General features: G+C 47.2%; 1 protein-coding gene across 1 annotated transcript in view; it reads right to left on the bottom strand.

The window, feature by feature from the left end:
• The window catches only part of LOC308472706 (deubiquitinase DESI2-like), a 49,795-nt gene that overhangs the window by 8,118 nt on the left and 20,650 nt on the right, over positions 1-21,027 (bottom strand). Inside the window, exons 2-4 of the mRNA XM_080997833.1 lie at positions 9,674-9,746; positions 8,815-8,908; positions 7,121-7,262 (exon numbers count right to left, since the gene is read on the bottom strand). Coding sequence (XP_080853959.1) covers positions 7,121-7,262; positions 8,815-8,908; positions 9,674-9,746 — 309 coding nt within the window. The remainder of the gene's footprint in view (positions 1-7,120; positions 7,263-8,814; positions 8,909-9,673; positions 9,747-21,027) is intronic.

The raw sequence follows: 21,027 nt of genomic DNA, 5'->3' as shown, positions 1-21,027 counted from the left end.
GGTGGCAGCCTTATCAACCCAACCCCTGAGGATAAAAACCCCACCAAATCAGAGACAGATAAGGAGGATGAGGAAACACTGTTAAAGATGTTGGAAGAGAAGGTACATAAGGGGGAGAAGTGGAGCAAGAAGCAAGACAAATGGATAAAGGACTATGTAGACCCCTATAAGGACCAGGTGGATGTTAGTCCCCACCTTTTGGAGGTGGCAAGTTGTGAGGATGGGCGCTGGAAGAAGAAACAAAAGAGGTGGCTGGAGGCAGCACGTAGAGCCGCCACCCACCATGAGAGAGAGAGAGGGAAGAAAGATCAGGCTACAGCCTTGATGCCCCTCCGGGTAGTTTATGATCCCCCGGGACCGCCAGGGGAGAATGGGGCAGCAGCACCACGCACCTACACGTGTGCCTTTTTCAACTGCTGATATTTGCAATTGGCGCAATCAAAACCCCTCCTTTGAGGAGAACCCAGCCAAAATCATCAAACTTTTTGAAGGGATCTTTAAAACTTATGACCCTACCTATGATGATGTTCAATATCTTTTGGACTCTCTGTTAACAACGGAAGAAGTCCGGAGGGTCCATAGTGAGGCAAGGGCGCATCTGAGGCAGTTACAATTAAATGATAACCAAATGAATGATGCCTACCCCCGAGCCACTCCTAATTGGGACTATCAGGATCAGAATGCTCGGACCGCCCTGGCAACATACAGGAACCATGTACTGGCGGGAATGAGGGCAGCTAGGAAGCCCACTAATTTGGCTAAGGTGGCTGAAGTGGTCCAGAAATCAGATGAGTCGCCAGGGGTTTATTTGGAGCGCCTGAAGGAAGCCTACCGGCAGTTTACCCCTCTGGACCCGGACGATCCTGCCAATGCTCCGGTCGTTAAGGCAGCCTTTGTGGCCCAAGCCGCTCCCGATATTCGCCAAAAAATTCAGAAAACCGAAGGGTTCCTGGGCCATGGGCTGGAGTGGATGTTAGAGGTGGCACAAACCACGTATAACCAGAGAGATGAGGTAGCCCAGAAGAAGAAAGAAAATTACCAGGCTAAGAAACTCATGGCTCTGCGCACCAGCAACAGCGGCGCGGGGGAACCTGGCCGGGGAGGAGGGCGCGGTCGCCTTGGACGCAACCAGTGCGCCATCTGCCGCCAAGAGGGACACTGGAAGAGGGAATGCCCCCAGGCCCAGCGGAAAGATCAGAATTGGACCCCTCAAGGTCCACCAAGGGACCAGCCGTGGACCCCAGGGAACCGAGGAAGAGGCCGTGGACAAGGGCCGCCATGGACCCCTCCCCGCCAATCCACAGCCATGGCGCTGAGGGAAGAGGATGAATATTAGGACAGACCGGGCCCAACTGATTTAGGTTCCCGTGAGCCCATGGTCAGAATGCAAGCAGGGAACCACATGATTCCTTACATGTGGGACCAGATGCCATGACCAAGCAGCTGGGAAAGTGTTTTTACATCTCCAAGCTCTATCAACTGGCTTCACAAGTCTCTAAGCGTTGTGCCTTATGCCAGAAAAACAACCCTAGGGCCGGCCTTCTGCCTCCTCCAGGAATTCAACATTGTGGCACAGCACCCATGGAAGATTTGGTTGTGGATTTTACCGAGCTGCCCCGTTGTGGCCTATATCGTTACCTCCTTGTGGCTGTGTGCACTTATACAGGGTGGGTGGAGGCCTGGCCCACCAAGACTGAGCGGTCATCTGAAGTTGCTAGGTGTCTGCTCCGGGAAATCATTCCCCGCTATGGCTTGCCCCGCTCCATAGGGTCGGACAATGGTCCAGCTTTTGTGCACAAAGTATTGCAGGAGATAGCTAAGCTCTTGCAGATAAATTGGAAGTTACATAGTGCATACCGACCCCAGAGTTCTGGAAAAGTAGAGAGAATGAACAGGACTTTGAAAAATCAACTGTCCAAATTGACACAAGAGACAGGGTCCAATTGGGTAGCGATGTTGCCCCTCGCCCTGCTCCGGGTTCGGAGTCTCCCATCCAAGCGAACCCATCTCTCTCCCTTTGAACTGATGTTTGGGAGACCTGTTCCCTATGTACGCATGGTTTCCCCCACCCCGGTCCAGGATGTTGAAACAGATCATTATGTGCAGTCACTCTCCCGCACTCTCCTTTCTCTCAACAGGTGGACCCAGGCTCGTACCCCGTGTGTGCTGGTCGAGCCCCTACACCGTTTCGAGCCAGGCGATGATGTGTGGGTGAAAGACTGGGCCCAAACTCCGCTGCAGCCTTGCTGGAAGGGACCCTATATTGTGCTTCTCTCTACACCCACTGCTGTCAAGGTTGCTGGCATCGCCCCTTGGGTCCACCATACTCGTGTGAAGGCGGCATCATCAGACTGGACTGTGTCTCCTAACCCGCAAGATCCTCTTCAGCTGACCATCTCCAGGTGCCCGACGGACGACTGCCCTGCTGCTGTCACTCCGGAAGCTGATAGCTCTACGCACGGCTGAAGAGAGAGGATGGGAGGGGTACCCAACGCCAGTACCCCCAACGTTCCTGATAGCCAAGCCCTTCCCCACACCCCTATCATGCCTGATATGTGGTGGGAGGAGCCCTGGACTCCCGGGGCTTGGTGGGCTTGGGTTCTGTGTATGCCCCTGATTTTCTTGATGCTTTTGTATTTTTGCTGGCACAAACGCCCCCGGATGTGTGGTAGGAAACGTAACCCCTCCATCCCACTGACCATTCTCTTGCTCACCATAGCCGTAGGTCCGCTTCAGGCAGCCCCAGCCCGCCCCTCCTTTAAGAACGTGTCCGCTCTCTTAACTGCATGGGGCGCCCATAACCCCTACAACCGCTGGTTGCAGATGGCTGAAATGGTGGCCCACACTGCGAATAAGACCAAATGTCTGGTGTGTGCCCTTACCCCAGCTGATGCTTCAGGTGGCCTGCCCCTGCTCCCCCTCCCTCTCAACCGTACCTCCCTGGCGAACGTGTCTAACCTCCCTGATAAGTCACTCTGGCCCTTGTGGAGCCACTCGAAGCCCCTCAGAGTTCATAAAGTCCCTGGTTGGTTTTGTATAACTCAGGCTAGGGAGGGCCAGCGCCCGATTTCAGTTGGCTTCTCCCACTGCAACTGCTCTTGTGATACCGATAATGTCACCTCTCGCAACGGCAAGACCATCTACCCGGGCTGCGATGGCTTTTGTCAGCATCTCCTCATTACCTACCTTCGCATCCTGCTCTACCAGGTACCGACCAAATCCCGCCCCGGCAAAGGTGTTAAACTGACCCAGGCGAAGGGGGACATTTATTGGGTTTGCGGCACCAAGGCCTACCACCTTCTCCCTTCCAACTGGTATGGCTCCTGCTACCCGGCTTACTTGCTGCCTCCTATGTGGATACCTTCCACTCCACCCCGTGCGGCTCCGCCCCACCGCCCCCGCCGGTCTGTAGACATATCCAACGTCACTTCTGGTAGTTCACAGACCTGGGGTAAAGACCAATGGCCCCCTGAACGCATAATTGCCCATTATGACCCCGCCTCCTGGGATCCTAATGAAATAGTGGCAGGAGCCCGTGAGCCTATATATAATCTCAACCGCATCATCAGACTCCAGGCAGTGGTAGAAATTGTGGCCAATGCCACGGCCACCGCCCTACGTCTTGTCGCCACCCAGCTGGATGAAACCCGCACTGCCGTCCTCCAGCTGCGCCTGGGGATGGACTTTATTCTGGCCAAGCAAGGTGGGTTCTGTGCAGCCCTCAACCTTACGGGCGGGGCATGTTGCTTCAATATCTCAGACCATGGTGAGGCCATTCGTGACTTGGCTGCAAACATTGAAAAGGTGGCACATGTCCCTGTACAAACCTGGGAGGGCCTGGACACATCTTGGTTGGATGGTATCTTCCCGGGGGGATGGATGGGGAGGATATTCACTATGGTTGCAGGCCCCTTAGTGCTTTTATTGCTTCTTTGCTTCTGTATTCCCTGCTTGATGCAATGCATGTAGAATATGATGGAGAAAATGATGTCTCGCATGATGGGCCCCCGTGTGATAGCTTACCTGAGGGAGTATCGCCCTGTCCCTGTTGATGCACCTGACGGTGATCAAGAAGAAGAGGAGGGAGTGAAGGGAGAGGGGGGGTAAACCCCACCGTGCATTAGTGCCCCAGCTAACAGTTGCTCCAGCTATGCAGGCCAGGTAGCTCTAGCTATGTAGGCCGGCAGTGGTTTTCCTGTCTGGCTTCCTGCTTTAGTTGCTGCTGAACATGCCTAGCTATGTACACCAGCAGTGGTTTTCCTGTCTGGCTTCCTGCCTCAGCTGTGCTGAAGATGCAAACATATACAATGCGAAGCAAACAATATATGAAAAGGGAGGGGGGGGCTTAGTTAGCCTAATAAGGTAATGAAGTGTATCTCTGCCTGTTGATTGGGGAGCAACAGAGGAGCCAAGCTTGCAGCTTCAGTATAAGAATGCTTGCAAGACAATAGGGGGGGCGGCCAGTCTTTGGAAGCTATTCCGCTGGCTGTCTCTGCGCAGATTCTGCAATAAACCTTTTTCTCTGTGAAACCCACCCTGGTGTCTGCTTGACTCCTTCACGCTCACGGCGAGGGCATGAGGTGACTGGATCCGGACCCCTTAGGTTCAGATATCCTAACAGTCCAACCTCCTGCAATGCAGGATACATTTGCCCAATGTGGGGCTTGAACAAACGATCCTGAGATTAAGAGTCTCATTGACTGAGCTTGTCTCCATCCTCTTCATTGTTGGGTTCTGCAAGGGCAAGTGTGAGACTAAGGAAGAGGGAACTGACTGCTCTGGCCACCCTCTGGCCTGGAAGTAAGTAAAAAGGTAGGCAGGTGGGGCCTGGCTGAGGACAAACTCATGGACCAGTCTTCACTGCTATCACAAAGGATACAACTCCCAAAATGAGAAACATGCCAGTGCCGTAGGAAGAGAAGTGGCTCCAGTTGTTAAAATGCAAATACTTTCCATAAGTCACTCTATCAATCAAATCCAAGAAGACAATGTGGGGGAAAGGAACCTTCAAAATAATAATTGCACTTGAATCCTGGCCTGAAATATAATTACTTCCAACTTAAAATGCATCTACTTGGTTTGAGAGAGATGATATGGCAATTTAGAAAATGCCTCGAGATGCTTAACGTTCTGAATCGACATCCCACAGAGTCCGGGAAGAAAAGAAGACATCACACGCCTACACAGCCCATTTCCCCTCTCAAAGACTTCGGAGGAAATGCAGCTCAGGTATACCTGAGTAATTTGACTTATTAAACTACACAGCTAAGCTGTACCCACATGGAATGAAACCCTACCAACCCCTTTTCCATTGCAAAGTGCCTTTGGGGAGGGGACTATGCATCTGGCAGGGAAGCAGGTGATTAACCCTTTCCCCTCTCAGTTGCCTTCCTTCTGCAGCCCTCTCCAGTTGCAGTAACTCTCCAACAGTTTGACTTCACCACTGAAAGCACACTGTTCCATTGCCTCCTAAGACAGATGGATGCCAGCCAACCCACCAGTGTCCCAAACCTTGTTTACCTTGCAAGTATGAGTTTAAAACCTCATAGGACTAAAAGTGTGGGGGGGGGGCAGGGGGAACAGGGAGATACCAGTGGAAAAGTGATGGCAGGGGAAGGGTTAAGTAGAAGGGACCATCAGACTTCATTATTCACAGCTATAGTGTGACAAGCAATATACCCAGCTGTCAAAAGTTTTGCAATTCTTTCACCTGCGGCCTTAGAGGCTGCCGAACAGGTCGGAATGACTGATTCGGCCTTTTCCTCTCTGCCTCTTTCATTATGTTAAAAAAAATGCAGAACAGTTTTATAGCAGTCAGGAGACACATAAATAGCTCAGGGAATGGGGAGTTGCTGTGTGATAACAGCAGTTTATGACCTTTTCTATGACACTTCATATGGATTGCACATACAAATCTGAAAGATATCACAGTTGAGAGCAGGGCCATGTTGGATTCCGCCCCCCCCCCCTTTTGAAAGTGGAAAGTACAGTACCATCTCTTTTAGTGAGAGCAGCTCTACTCTGTGATTTCAAGAAGGATGCCTTTCAAACAAAGCAAGTTTGTGGCTCCTAATCAATTTCCTAATTATGGACACTTCATCTCAAGGATGCATTGCCAAGGGGAGCAGCTGGGAGCAGCAATCAGGAGGAACTGATGAGTAATCAGCGTTAATTTGTGCAACTACAAAAGGGAGCAGGGGAAACATCAGCTGATCACCAAGTGCCTTTCTGGTCAAAGGTCTTGTGCCCAGGGGTTTCGGGTTTCATTCCTAGTGCAAAGGAGGAATGAAAGGAGCCTGTGCTGCTGTTTCAAACTTTTCTGGCCTATGGATGACCTGATACTAATGGGAGTCCCCTCCCCTCAAGGCTAATTGCCTCCCCCCCCCCCCATCCCTAATGGCAGGCCTGTTTCTAGAAGTTTTTAACGTTTGATGCTGTATTTTGTTGTAAGCCACCCAGAGTGACAGGGGCAACCCAGTCAGATGGGCGGGGTATAAGAATTACTACTACTACTACTACTACTACTCCAAAGGCCCTATAATGTAATGTAAGGGTACAGCTCACTGTACTCTTGCAAATCAAGTGAGATCAAGGCACCATTGTGCTGATTGATAGGGTAACCAATGAGAAGTATGGCTATCGTATTTGCAATGCAAACAGGCAAAGAATAGGAAGCAGCGGTACAGAGCGGTACAGAAGTAACTCAACTGAAGACCTGTCCATACTTTGGCACAATGTGGATTGTGAGCCCCTTGTGACTCCTTTAATTGCCCTTCATCCATGCAGTGCTCTCCTCCAGCTACTGCTGTCCCATACCTTTTCCTCCCTAAATCTGGAGATTCCCTATGCACTGAACATCCGAATAGGAGAGCTACATTGATTGTGTCTTTCTACTTGTACATAGATACATTATGGCCACCCTCATAGCTGCCTAATTACCCATTGTAGACCAACTACCACTCAGTGCTATGCTTGTAAAAGTTCTCAAAGGGTAAATGCCCATCAGGCTAGTGCGAAGGGTGATTGAAGAACAATTTTCTGATCAGAGACCTGTTCATGGCTGGAGGCCAAAGTGCCATACAAGTACACTACACAGAAACAGAATGGAAGATGAACCAACCTCTGCCAGAGCAGCTGAAAAGTGATTGCAATTCTTGTGCATGAGATGGTAGGCATTGCCCTTGTACTCCTTGCCCAGTTCCTCCATGATTTTATCCACATCTTCTTCTGTAAAGTCTGTAGTGCCCAAGGCAATGGATTCTCTGGGTTAAGCAAAGGTAAGCATCAAAAGCAGGGAACATTCAGCAAGATAATCATGAAAGATGTTAAGGCAGCCCAGGAGAGAGACACTGTAGTACAAATATATTTTACCTGGCAGATAGAGCCAAGGATGGAGTCCTTATGGAATGTTGGAACAGAGTAATGCTACAGACTTAAACAGCTTAGAAAGTAATTCAGATAGTGCTCAGCTTAAAAACAACACAATAACCTCACACAATTAATTAGAAACCATTCTTGCCATGCACACAGGATATAGCACTAGCATAATCTATTTTTATATTCTCTTTTAAAAGAGAAAGAGAGAGAGAAATATGCTAAACAGAGTGTAGGTTTGAGCTCTACTGATATAGTTTGGGGTTTAAACTTCACATAGTTTAAAAATGTTTAATGGTACATGCAACAGGGCTGAGTTTGTAATATTTATTGTAAGCTCTCCATTCTTGAGCCTCTGCATCAGCAACTTATGCACCAGAAAACCAATGGGGGGGGGATTAAGGAGATGATTTGGGTAGTCAAGACCCCCTCCTCTGGAAATGCAAAAGCCTGGCTCATTTTCATAAGTCTGCCTCCACATGCACTTTTCTAAATTTACATTCTAGCTTTAAAATTTGAGGTGAGAGATAAATTTTTAAATGGAACCGAGGTCTATACCATATAGGGTTTTGTACATGAATGAAGCATTGGACTGGATGCAGTGACATATCTGTTTAAGAGGACACTATAGTGGAAGTTTGGGGGACTATACAAAAACACTCTGGCTCTTGTATTCCCTGCTGGTGCTGCCTTTAGCAGATGGATTCATCATGCTGCATGGCACAACTTGCTTGGGTAACATTTATGTATATAAATTGTGATTGCACACAAAAATGTGTCCTTGGCACATTCATTGCTGTTCATTCTACTTGGCAATAAATGTCCTGGCCCATGGATGGTAATGTGAGAAGTCGCAGACCATTTGGAGGAGAATCCCATGCTATAGTTGCACCCCAAGCCAGTGCCATCCGAAAGTCATAGATGAAGGATGTTGGCATGGGGCAAAGCTGCAGCATGGGCTCCTCACATGTGGTCCAGGGAGGAAACAGTGCAGCAACTGGTGTCAGCATGAGTAGGAACAACAAACTCCAATTCCTGGCTTAGTATTACATCTGAAAACCAGAAGCTGAATTTTCATTCATTCCAAACAAACTATATTGAGAAGCCAAGGTTTGATCTTGGTTTACCAAGCATGGTTTGTTTGAGGGAAACAAATCATAAACTGTGGTATACTGTGATGTGTAGGCTGGGCCAGTGTGTACATAAACCTGCAAGGAGGTGATATGCTGGGAAGACTTTTGTTGCTGTTCATCTTGTATATTTAATGACATAATTTAAACAGCAACGTGGGAGTCATTCACACATTCATTAACTATGGTTTACTGGGATGTGGGAATGCTGCCACCAGTTGTCAGGTGCTCCCCTAAAAATGCATTGCCCTTTTGACAATTCATGGGCTGCAGGACAGCAGATGTTGAGAGGAGAAGGAAAGGCCCTTACTTGAATTTAAAGGTCTCGCCAAGCTCCACAGCACTGCCTGGTGTGATTTCGAAAATCCCGCTGAAAGGGTAGGGATGCCCTCCGTAGGCGAACTCTGGCAAGGAAAGAAAAAGACTGTAAGAAAGGATAAGACCAAAGTTGCATCTGAAAAAGGCTACAACTGTCTACATGGCTCAGTGTTAGTATTTAAGTCAAATATCTTCCCATAACTGGTTTCAGATGGGCCTCAACTCTGCCCTTCCTGTATAAAGAACATCGTGACAACCATAAGAATGTAATAACAGCCCTGATTGATCAGGCCAGGGACCATCTACTTCAGCATCCTGTTCTCACAGTGGCAGAGGCGTCAAGTTGTGCCCCAGATTGGGCAGCATCACTCGTGTGTGTGACATCACACATGTGTCATGCATGTGTGACATCACCCATGCAATGCTGGGATGTGCACTCGGCCCAATGATGCGTGCACAATGCAACATCCTGACATCACATGTACGACGCTGGCATGTTGTGCGTGCGAAGTCACATGATGCACACCGCCCCCTTCTTATCAGAAGCCGCCACACATGATATTATCTCCAGAGAAGTTGCTCTGCTTAAAATCCTGCCTTGATGCAAAGAGTTTGACCACATGGCTACCTCCGATCTTAGACTTATTTGAATCTGTGTGTGTGTTTAAGGCTGGCAGTTGAAACTGTGCACTGGAGCACAGCAACTGCGCATGCATGGATGCCACACTCCTCAGAAGGCAAGTTTCCCATCCGTGATGAACAGCAAAACAGAGAAGCTCGCAGCCTTCAATTCTGGGACCTAGCAGAAGGTTCTACTCATTTCCAGGCACAACTAGCAGAAAGCTTCCTACCTCTGCCATAGATCTCAATCCCAGAGTGAAAGACTCCAATGCCCAAGGTGGAAGTGTATTCATTTATCCAGTACTAGAGAAAGGGAGGGGGGAGAGAGAGATTTGAAAGTATTAATGAAACAGACATTGCTTGGAGAGTTTTATATTTATGCATCATTTTACGTAGCTATTGCATCTCACTTCATCCTGAAGGCTCTGGATAGGTAGCAAAACATTTAACATAGAAAAGCAAGCCTGTAAAATATGTCTCATAGGGGTGGGGGAATCAGATATAAAATTGCACGAAACCCAACAAATATAATAATAATAGCTCAAGCACAGCTTAACCTCAGCCCACGTATATTTACCAGTAGGAGAATATGTTCAAGTGCTGCTAGAACGATCACCCACCCCCCTGGCTTTGAATGCTTTGAAACATTTTCGGATCATGGCTGACTCTGACCCGCAGAACTGAGTCAGAACACGAGGAGCTGTGGAATGTGTCAAAGCAACCCCAGAAGTGGTCTTCCCACTTGGTAGATGCATCACAGGGGAAACTCATGCTAGCAAAAGGAGGTGAGTCCACAGAAAATCTTCAGCTGTCAACCCAAGATAGAACAGGCTTGAATGGGGATTTCCCCAAAATTTTGGAAATCAGTGTTATCAAGCAGTTTTCATAACTACAACGAGAGTGGGGAGAGACAGAAAATACCCCCATTGGCTGAAATAATGCTCAAAGACAGCTGAACGCTGGAAGTTTCAGGACAGACGAGGAAGTATTTTTTCACACTGCTCGCTGTTATACTGTGGAAATTGCTTTCACAAGAGGAAAGGATGGCCAGCCACTTGGATGTCTTCAAAACAGGATTAGATAAATTCTGGGAAGATAAGGTTATCCACCCTGATGACTACATTCTACCTCCACAGTCAGAGGTAATATGCTTCTGAATACCAGTTGCCGGAAAAGGCAGTGCTCTCCAGAAGCACCTTGTTTGCCACTACAAAAGCACAGTGCTGAACTAGATAGGCCATTGGCTTGATGTAGCAAGACTCTTACGCTGTTGAGACCCCAAAAGGGAAGATTGGAGGCCAGTGGAAAGCACTGGCTAAGCTTTCTTTCCAAGGCAGGGTCTCATGTGGGAAAGAAGCATCAACATGACAAAAGGTGTTGATGGCCCATCTGAGAGAAGTTGCCATGGTGATGGGGTGGGGTTCAAAGTGACGGGAAAAGAGCAAGGTGTGCTAGGAAGAACGGAGATTTTAAAAAAGACTGGGATCCATCTTGGGCAGGCTGGTTGGGAGAGATGCCTTTGACTCCAGTGCTGCACTGCTGTGGGGAACAAGTCCTGCGTAATATGACCATGCTGTGTGAGCTAGACTCCCTACACGCAGAATGAAGGTGTAAATAGGTGAATAAACCACATTTCTTAAAGCTATGACAGTCTCCACCACATCTTCAATCCTCCAAAGGAGCACAGATGTTGGATTAGTGCCTGGAACTCCCTCGAGTTTTTCTACTGCTTGGCAGGGGGTAGCACCCACTACTGTAACATTATGTTATGTTATGACATCACAGTTTAACTTCCCTGTTACTGCTTAAGAAAAAATCTGCATCTTTGGGGAAGGGTTTTCCCCCTTAAGGTCCAGAAACTTGAGGGTTTTTTAAAAAAACAAATTCTTAGGATACACAGTTCAATTTCTGTCTTTATGTACTTGAGCCACAGAACCCACAATGCCATAGTGATGATGAACTAACTGGTCAGCAACTCTTTCTTTCTCTTCTCTCAGCTATGTTGCTTTCCGCAAGTCCCTCTGCTTCATTCTCTTCAGTGGTATTTTTCTGCCATCTGGCCTTTATAGACCCACCTGTCTCTGGGTGGCCCTGATATGTAGTAGTATCAACTAGTGTGCTCCTAGTGGATATACTTAATCCACTTTCCTTGCCTCCTCCCTTGCATTATTGATGATTCTGCCAGTCCTATTAGCTCCCTAAGTATCTGGAGATGCATTTTGAATGAACACTCAAGTTCCATATAAAATCAGAGTTGCCTTATTATTCAAGAGAGGAATCCCAATGGTGACTGGAAGGAGGGAGGCACAACCCAAATAGCATCAGCTCCTAATTCCAAAGTGCCTTGCCAGCAATTTTCCTCCTCTTTACAAGCCCGCTCCCCTGCCAGAAAACCCCTTAATGTTCCTTGGACTCCGGCTAGAAAACTAATGCTCCCATTGTAGGGAAAAGCCTCACATCTGATTGGAGCCTCTGTGGCCCCAGACCCATCTGCCATATCTTCCACTATGCTTCTAGTCCCAATATGCCCCTTATTAAGCAGGCATTTTCCAATCTGAGCAGTGCAGAGCCCTGCGCATATGAAAGCAAAGGAAGGGAGCTAAGATGTCAGAGAATCATAGAATTGAAGAAGCAGGGTCATCTAGTTTAACCCCATGCAATGCATGAAACTGTGTGTGCGCACGCACATAAACGCTCTTTTCCGGAGCATTCATACTGCAGTCATTCTCGTCTATGTCTGTTAGAGTCAAGAAAGCAGAAACACACACAGAGAGAGAGAGAGAGAGAGAGAGAGAGAGGGAGGGAGAGGGAGAGGGAGATCTTCATTTCAGTGGGCTCTGGCTAGGTGAAAGGGACAGAATCATTATAGTGCAATTTCCAGCTAAAGTGGAAATCAGCTGGGTCAGCATTGATTCGTAAAAGCAGGGATGAAGGACCTTTTCAGCTTGAGGACTGCATTCCCCTCACAGGCATACATGAAGGGGCTGCATGCCAGTGGTGGCCAAATCCAGAGGCAAAAGTACACAGAGCAACAGATACGACTTTTCCCTTTGGACAGCAGCCTGCATTCCAGCCCAACACAGCAGAGGTTTCTACACATACTCCCGACACACTCCTTTCCATCTAGGCAAGCAAGAGGTGTCATCACAGTTCAAGGATACATCCCAGCCAGGCAAAAGCACTCAAGGACAAGGCCTGTGCAGGGTGTGGCCTTGAGAGAGGAGGTGTGGCCATTTAGAGAGGGCTGGAGGGGCCACCCCCGCTTTAAAAAGTGTGCAGCACTGGCCAACCAAGGTGATCCCATCCAGAGCTTTTTCTCAGCCAGGGCTCGCCAGAACGCAGTTCCAGCACCTCTCAGGTAGGCACCACTGCCATTCTAAGAGAACGAGGGAGGTGTTCGTGGTGAGTTCTGGCACCTCTTTTTCTAGAATAATACCACTGATCTCATCCCTCTTCCCTTCAAGCACCAAAGATCTGTAGTGACCTGTTTTGGGCAGAGTTGGATCATAAGAGGTATAGTATGGCAATATCCACTGGGAAAATACTATAGTCTGAGTAGATAATATGGCTCTATACATTGACCCTGAGGCTATGTACATGTTAGTGGCTTTAAAAGTAGCAAGGTCACGCAAACAGACACTCCAATGTTTCAAGCCACATTTGCATGTTGCTGCACACAAACCAGTGAGAGGGCAGGGATGTCTTCACCTCATGTACACCTGATGTTTGGTTTCTTTGCCCCTGCAACCCCTATTCATGAAGCTCTCATCTGCACACGCACTGTCATCTGCACATGTGCAATGAGTGTCTCAAATGTACACTTCAGGCTTTAACTGCAAAGTGGATGTGGCTTCAGTTTTGCTTTTGGAGTGAAGCCAGTTTGAAGGGGAATGCGTCAAATAGCAGCATTTCTCAAGAAACTACACAATAGCTCTGCATTGTGGGTAATATCATGTGTTAAGGTAAAGGGACCCCTGACTGTTAGGTCCAGTCGTGGATGACTCTGGGGTTGCAGCGCTCATCTCGCTTTACTGGCCAAAGGAGCCGGCGTACAGCTTCCGGGTCATGTGGCCAGCATGACTAAGCCACCAAACCAGAGCAGTGCACGGAAACGCCGTTTACCTTCCCGCTGGAGTGGTACCTATTTATCAACTTGCACTGCATGCTTTCAAACTGCTAGGTGGGCAGGAGCAGGGACTGAGCAACGGGAGCTCACCCCATCGTGGGGATTCGAACCGCTGACCTTCCGATCGGCAAGCCCTAGGCTCTGTGGTTTAACCCACAGCGCCACCCGCGTCCCCAATATCATGTGTACACAGATTCAAAGCCAGCAGTGGACGTGCACTGGAGCCAGAATAACGGGTAATGTGTAAACAAACTAAGTTTTCTGGTAAACGGCCTATAAATTACTCAGCTTTCTATACTGTATATCATCAGTGAAACTTGTAGCAGAGAACGTCCTAAGAAAAGGAAAAGGAAAATAACACACATATACCATTGAAATGTACATCCCAGAACTAATTTGGGAGTAATTCTCATTGATTTCAGCAGAACTTGTGTCAGGAAGTAGCTATGCTTACTATGTCAGCCTTATTCTTCCTTTGTGGCTTTATCTCACTTTCAGATTACAGATCTACAAATTCTGTGAGATAATAATCAAACATCAATTTCTCACAAAGGACTAGAGCTTGTCTGAGGGTAAGCTTGCTCACAAGACAAGTGGGAATTTACCCCAGCATAACAATACAGACTTTGAATCAGTGTCTCCACATATTTCATGGACATGTAGCAGTATAATGCCTAACTATACCATTTATTTGCTTGTTGGCTAATTCTTTCCCATCAGTTTGGCTCCACTGAGCCCTCTGGGAACCTAATTAAATAATATAGAAGCACATCATGGACCATGATGATGAAAGAATTTGTCCTCTGCCCCTCTGCATCACCAGGAGTCCTCATGGCAGCTAACAATGATACAAACTTAACACAATAAAACGCAAGCACAGGGAAGCATCAGTGCAAAACTCCAATCCCTTTTTTAAAATTGAAAATTTATTTGTGTGCATGTGGACTTACCACAGTCTCTAAGCGGTGAGAAACCTCACAGCATTATCACTACAACAGATATCATTCCAACCCTTTTAGGTTTCTAGGTTACCCACCTTCCAAATTCATAGCTTTGGTTCCAACACAGAGAGCTATTCAGGTGTAAGTGTATTCCATGCTAGCCCCGATCTACTGTTCTCCTGGCCTTAAGATGATGTGGCCTCTGTCTAGACGAAGGAAGGAAAGCTGGCCTCATCCTTCTGGTAGCATTGCTGGCTTAGTTGTTGCTAAGGCAACAGACCTGCTCTTGACCAACTCCTTAGACATGTTGAAGGGAGGCATTAACAAAGAAACTGGCTCCATCACTTCAGCAGTTCCCTCTACTACAGAACCCCATCATACAGCTATAAAACCACATGCTAGGAGAGAATCCAAAGATGACATCCAAACCAACCAACCCCCCAATCCAAAAGCACTGTTCTTCCCCTTGAAAAGGTCTGCCCCAGACCTACAAAGAAACAACAGAATCACAACTTTCCTTGTAAAGTAATAGCAGCACCTGGCACAAAAAGCATGTGTGATCAAAAGCACATAGTCATAGCATGGTTATGTCATTAACCATGCCAGCTGGCTGAAGAAAGCTGGAATCCAATAATGTCTGGGTGGTCCACACGTTCTCCACCTTTGCATCATGACAACCATAAAGGCATTTAAAATATTTTTATTTTTATTTTGGCCTAAAAATGATTGTATCACAGCATCTTCTAATGTCTGGCACAAACCAGCACTCATTTAATATTTATTTTATTATTAAATTTGTATTTAATCATTTGCAGATCTCAGACAATGACAAATTGGAAATAAATGTGCCTCAGCTACTCTGAGCGTGCAGGTCTCTGCCACCTTCCTAATGTATTTTATTTTATTTTGATTGTTAAAAGCATTTTGCCTGACCTACCTTTTGAGCTCTCAAAAGTGAGATGCATACACACAAACAAACAAACAAACTTAACCACAAAATAATGCTCTCATCGTTAAGCGAGAGGGAATGGTGTTGCTTGTTTGTAGGATGAACCAAGGACATTGGGGGGGGGATCAGGACCCCCAGCCTGAGCAGTGATGAGCGGCGACAGCACAGGTCCCAGGGTCACAGCTTAAGGAAGGGCAGTGCCCTTAGGGGGAAGCAAATGAGGCTTGTTGTGTCTCCCTCAAAAGCATGAGATTCCCTTTGAAGTTCAGCAAGGAAGCTAAAAGCAAAGCAGATGAATCAAAGCATCCACTTTGTCCTCCCTTCACCTTCATCTCCAGAGAGCTGCAGGAGGAGTTCAGGGGTGTGCATGACTAAACTGTGCAAACGACTCATGGCTCTTAGGAACAACCCCCGGTATATCTGTAAGGGCAGCTGCTCTGTCACTGTATATACAACCACACAGTTGCTTAGTGAGCTGGAAAAAGCATGGAGACTCCTTTTTAGAAACCCACAGACACATGGCTGCTTCGACAGCCCAAAGAAGTGTAAGAGCAAAGTGGCAGCACAGTTAAATAGAGGGACCTCAGTGCTTTGCTGCTCTCTTCGTAACATTTTCTCAGGTCAGGTGACTGTCAGAAGGCGCTAATGGCAGAGCCTGGAATCCTGCACAGAATTTGGACTCCTCCTGTGAGCCTCTCAACTTCCATGTTTTGATTGGTGCATGTGGCTAGCCCTCGTGGTTTCAAAGCAGAAGCAACAAGTTCCACCCAACAATGGGGGGGGGGCTCATCACATGCGTGTGATGTCACAAGTGGTAGGTGCATGTGATGTCACAAGTGAGACACACATGTGACGTCACGGGCATTGGGAAACCCAACAAGGCCCACCGCCAGGAGGCCAGCAATGCCCTCAAGATTGGAGAGGGGCCCATCCCCACATACTTTGGGGGAGGGGCTGCCCATACATTTGGTGCCTATGTTTCAAAGACAAACCTGGAAACCTGCCCAACTTGATTTTGTGATTCTTTCTCCTGAAGGCTCAGCATTTCTTAATGCAAAGCAGCCTTAGAAGTTGTGATCAAGAGCTTGCAACAGCCGGGTGGGATGTGGGTGAAGAATGAAGAAACAGGGGCTGCTTAACCCTTCCCCCTCCAGTTATTTCCCATACTCGAAATTATTCTCCAAGCTGCTTTCTCACCTGTGGGATGAAAGAGTCATGTACCTAGGGAGTGTGATCTAACATAAGAGAGTTTAGGCTGTTGCACAAGTGGTTGTACAAGCAATAGTGCAAGTGGTAGCATGCAAAGCTTAACTGTCATCAGCACAATGGTGGCAGTTACACCAGAGGTTTCACACCATCTTTTGCAAGTGCAGTGCACCTACTGGATTCAGCTGTTACTAAGAAGAGGGCTCCCCTTTGCAGAATGCCACTTGTATGGGTGAGCTGCCACAATTGTGTATTGCCCAGTATATTTTCCCTCGCAGGTAGAAAAGCTCTGCTGAGAGTGATTTTTAAGAGGAAAAATTGCCAGAGATGAAAGAGTTAAGCAATCCCTCCCCCTGTCACTCTTTTCACTCTCAAGCACACTCCCCAAGGTTGCTTTTCATTTGGAAAGAAAATATGGGGGGGGGGGGTTGAGAGAGAATCACACAGCTGAGGATCATGTGTGGTTTCAGCCTCAGCCCTGGCTGCAATTTAGCAATGCTGAACAGCTTGGAAATGAGCAACACCGAACATGTGGGAAACATTCCATCAGATCTTTCAAAACCACAGATGTATCACACACTGAACATTTGAAAGCAAGGGTACAGCTGGAGCCCAATAAAATGGTTTGGGGACATTGTGTTTCTGGTTTTTGATTCAGCCGAGCCAATGAAGGAAGTAAATGCTGCAAATAGGATATGGGTTTAGATTTGGATTCCAAATACATCTATGAGTTCCCGTTTCAGTGTGTTGGCTCCACACTAGCGGCTAAGGCTCAGAGTCCAGGGGCATCGCTATTATTTTGTTAAGGGCCAGTACACTTAACATTTTCCATCTGCGTTATACTTCAGCAGGCTAGGAGCCAAGGCTAACTTGAGTGTTACTGGCAGCTGGCACTCGGTTTGCTTTCCAAAGATGCATTGTTGGACTGAATTAGTCAGCCTCTGAACAGTCGCATCGTGCCTGGATGTACTCTCTGTGCTGATCATGAGAGCCGTGTTCATGGCAGTGCATTCTTCTTGGGGTCTTGTACAGAGGGAGAAATCCCGAGTCTCCATAGGGAGGTGCATAAGCCATCTCTGCAAGGGGGCCACATGCATCTTCCCAGGCCAGACATGCATGATTGCCCCACCCTACAAGATGTCTAGGAAAAAGTTCCCACGAAGCTAGAACAGCTAGAGGGAGCGTTGTGCAGCGCTCCCTCTAGCTATTCTGGCTTTTGGATAGCCCCCGCGAAGCCTCCGTAGGGCAGTGGGATGAAGGCTCCCCGCTGCCCTGAGGAGGCTTCGTGCGGCTCTTGTGGGAAGTGGGGGGAAGGGATAGAGCATGCGGCTCTGTCCCTTCCCCCACCTCCCAGAAAAGCCCCCAATAACTGCACTCGCTTTAAACAGTACACGGTTCTTGCGGGAGATGGGGGAAGGGACAGAGGGCAGCCTCTTCTAGGCAGGGGGAGCCTTCATCCCATTGCCCAGGAGAGGCTTCAGCGGCTATCCCAGAAGCCAGAACAGCAAGAGGCTATCCCAGAAGCCAGATCCCTCTTGCTGTTCTGGCTTCTGGGATTCATAATTTTTTTTTCATGTTTCCTCTCCCCCAAACTAGGTGCGTCTTATCGTCTGGTGCGTCCTATAGAGCGAAAAATACGGTTGATAGATGATAAATAGATGATGATAGATAGATAGATAGATGATAGATAATATATGATAGATATATGATAGATGATAGATAGATTGATAGATAGATAGATATTCACATGTTTATCCTGTATTTTATTGATGTATTATCTTGTAATTCATAAACTGTCCTGGAAGCTCTGCTGAAGAATGTCATTGCTTTCCATCTATAATCTGAAAGGGCTGACCTGAAATTACTCCCTAAAATTATTGATTGGCTACCTGGCAATACTATGTGATAACAAAGCATTACCATGATGCCAGTTACAGTGACAGTAGTGCTTTCTGCCCTCACTCTCAGACGTGTTGAAAGGAAAAAATAGTGGAAGGTAGCTGCAGAGATTTTGGGAAACACTATCATTCCCATAACCTTGAAACAGGTGTTGGCAGTGGGAAATGGTAACCTGGTTGTGTATGGAGGGATATTTGCTCCCTTCCCACCTGAGCCCCCAAATTGGGGGCATATTTTTGTAAAAGAGCTTTCAGCTCAGCCCAGGTTTGCTGTGGTACAGTCCAGGATCATGTTTATTTTTGATTATTTGCTGCTTATGCAGAATACTTGTCACTTCTTTTCATTTTGTGTTGAGAAAAGTGTTGAAGGAAGGTTTTGACCCAATCCTGTATTATGGACAAAAATGTTTGTTTAAAACATTTGTACACCAACTTTCATAAAAAATTGATTCCAGTGTTTATGTATGTATGAGAACATGTTTGAAGAAGGCAGATGTAGCTGCAAACACATAGCTACATAATTCATGCGAATCATGGGAAAATCCATTCATGATATCAAGGTTGAAAAGGAGCCAAAATCATTATTAGAGCCAGAGCCATATCGATTGAAGGAGTCGGCTTCAGGCATGAAAACGGGAGGTTGGGGTGGGAAGGAGGTGAAGTACAGTCTCGACATTAACTTCTTGGGTTGTATTGATCCTGATGTGAAAAATGAGATCATGGCAAAGGGGAAAGGAGCTACAATATTTTCAAAAAGACAACAACAGTGAAATTGTCTAGCAGTTGTCTCTCGCCACCCCTCACCCAACACTAATACTTACTTGAGCCTAAGGCGAATTGTAAACAAGTGAAACCTGCTACAAAATCCTGCTGCGTGGAGTTCTCAAGTTTAAAGTTACAGCCAGCCATGTCCTCTTTTGGAATATTCCATTCCATTGTGCTCCCTGCTTTTTCCCATACCTTCCCCCAAAAGGCCCTCAATATTATATGGCCACTGAGCATCCTCATTCCCCACTAGGCTATTTGGGGGGGGGTCACCCCCACCTGTTCTGATTCCATTAGTCACCCCCCCCCCCAAGTTGATGGAATTTGCATTTTAAAAATTGCATTTTAAAAATCCTGCACATCTGATTCAAAGAGTCTTGGTGTAATTTGGCCCTCACCTACAGTATAAGACAAATGGTTAGAGAGATTTCGCTATTGTTGCCTCTCTCCCACCACTTCTGTGACTGATAACATTCACCAGCACTACTTCACTTTAGAAATGTGATAGACAACATTTCACAGTTGCAAATCAATCTAATGACACATGTTGGGCTTGGTGTTGTTGTTGTTTTTTAAAAAAATCGAGTGGGAGTCAAGTCACTATTGCAACAGGAAAAAAAGTGAGACCAAATCAAATTATTAAAGATTATCTATTTTTTCATTGTTGGGAGATTCTGCAATTATCCAGGGAATGCAAAACAGGCTGAAAATGAGCATAAAACCATATTCTGTGGCCCAGTTTTTTTCGGATCTCCCCAACTACTCCAAGTAAACCTTGTGCCATATTCTCTGGTGGCAGCAATAATGGGAAGCTATTGACAAAAGGCAGCTGTTTCTTTCTCGCAATGAGAACTATTTGCTAAAGGAGGCAATTGGCACTTAAAAATTGCCATGTTACTGTGGGGAAATTTCATGGCTAAGTGCTGCACATGGAGGGATTATCACAGCAGTGAGATGGCCGGCGAGAGGAGAGATCAGCCAGAAAACACTTTGTTGAATAGAGCATATTGTGGCACAAATCATAGTTTGCAGAGGGAGACGATGCAAGAACATAAATGCTGTCCAAAAAGTATTATAACACCTTGCGCCATTGGTTTTCTGAATAGCAGAGCTATTCATGATGTGGTAGAATACGGGTTGGCATTAAACCTGTTAGTGGATGCATATCCTAAGTCCTCTGTGTTCGAGTAACATGTGAAGAGGGAAAATTTGCTGAAAAGTGCCTCTGGGCTGCCCATTTAGCCCAACCCCTAACCAGTGACGTAGCGTGGGTTGTCAGCACCCGGGGCAAGGCAAGTAATTTGCGCCCCCTAACCCGCACACCTGGCACCCCCCCCCCACAGTGGGCGGCGACCCGGCGGCTCGGATCGGATTCACACAGCCAGCACTGCAGTGAGAGAGAGTGAGTGAGCCAGGTAGGGGCAGAGAGCTGCGAGTGCGAGCGCCCCCCCCAGATGTTGCGCCCGGTGCGGCCGGCCCCCCCTGCACCCCCCACGCTACGCCACTGCCCCTAACTTATAATAATACAAATACTAATAATATTTCTATTCTGTTCATCTGACTGGGTGGCTCAGCCACTCTGGGCAGCTTTCAACAAATTAAAATGAGTAGGCAACCTAAGGCCCAGGGGCCAGATGCGGCCCAATCACCTTCTCAATCCAGCTCACAGACGGTCCAGGAATCAGCGTGTTTTTACATG

The sequence above is a fragment of the Podarcis pityusensis genome (genome assembly GCF_964106645.2).
Source record: "Podarcis pityusensis genome assembly, chromosome: 1".
Lineage (NCBI taxonomy): Eukaryota > Metazoa > Chordata > Lepidosauria > Squamata > Lacertidae > Podarcis > Podarcis pityusensis.
This window is presented reverse-complemented; position numbering and strand designations above follow the sequence as displayed.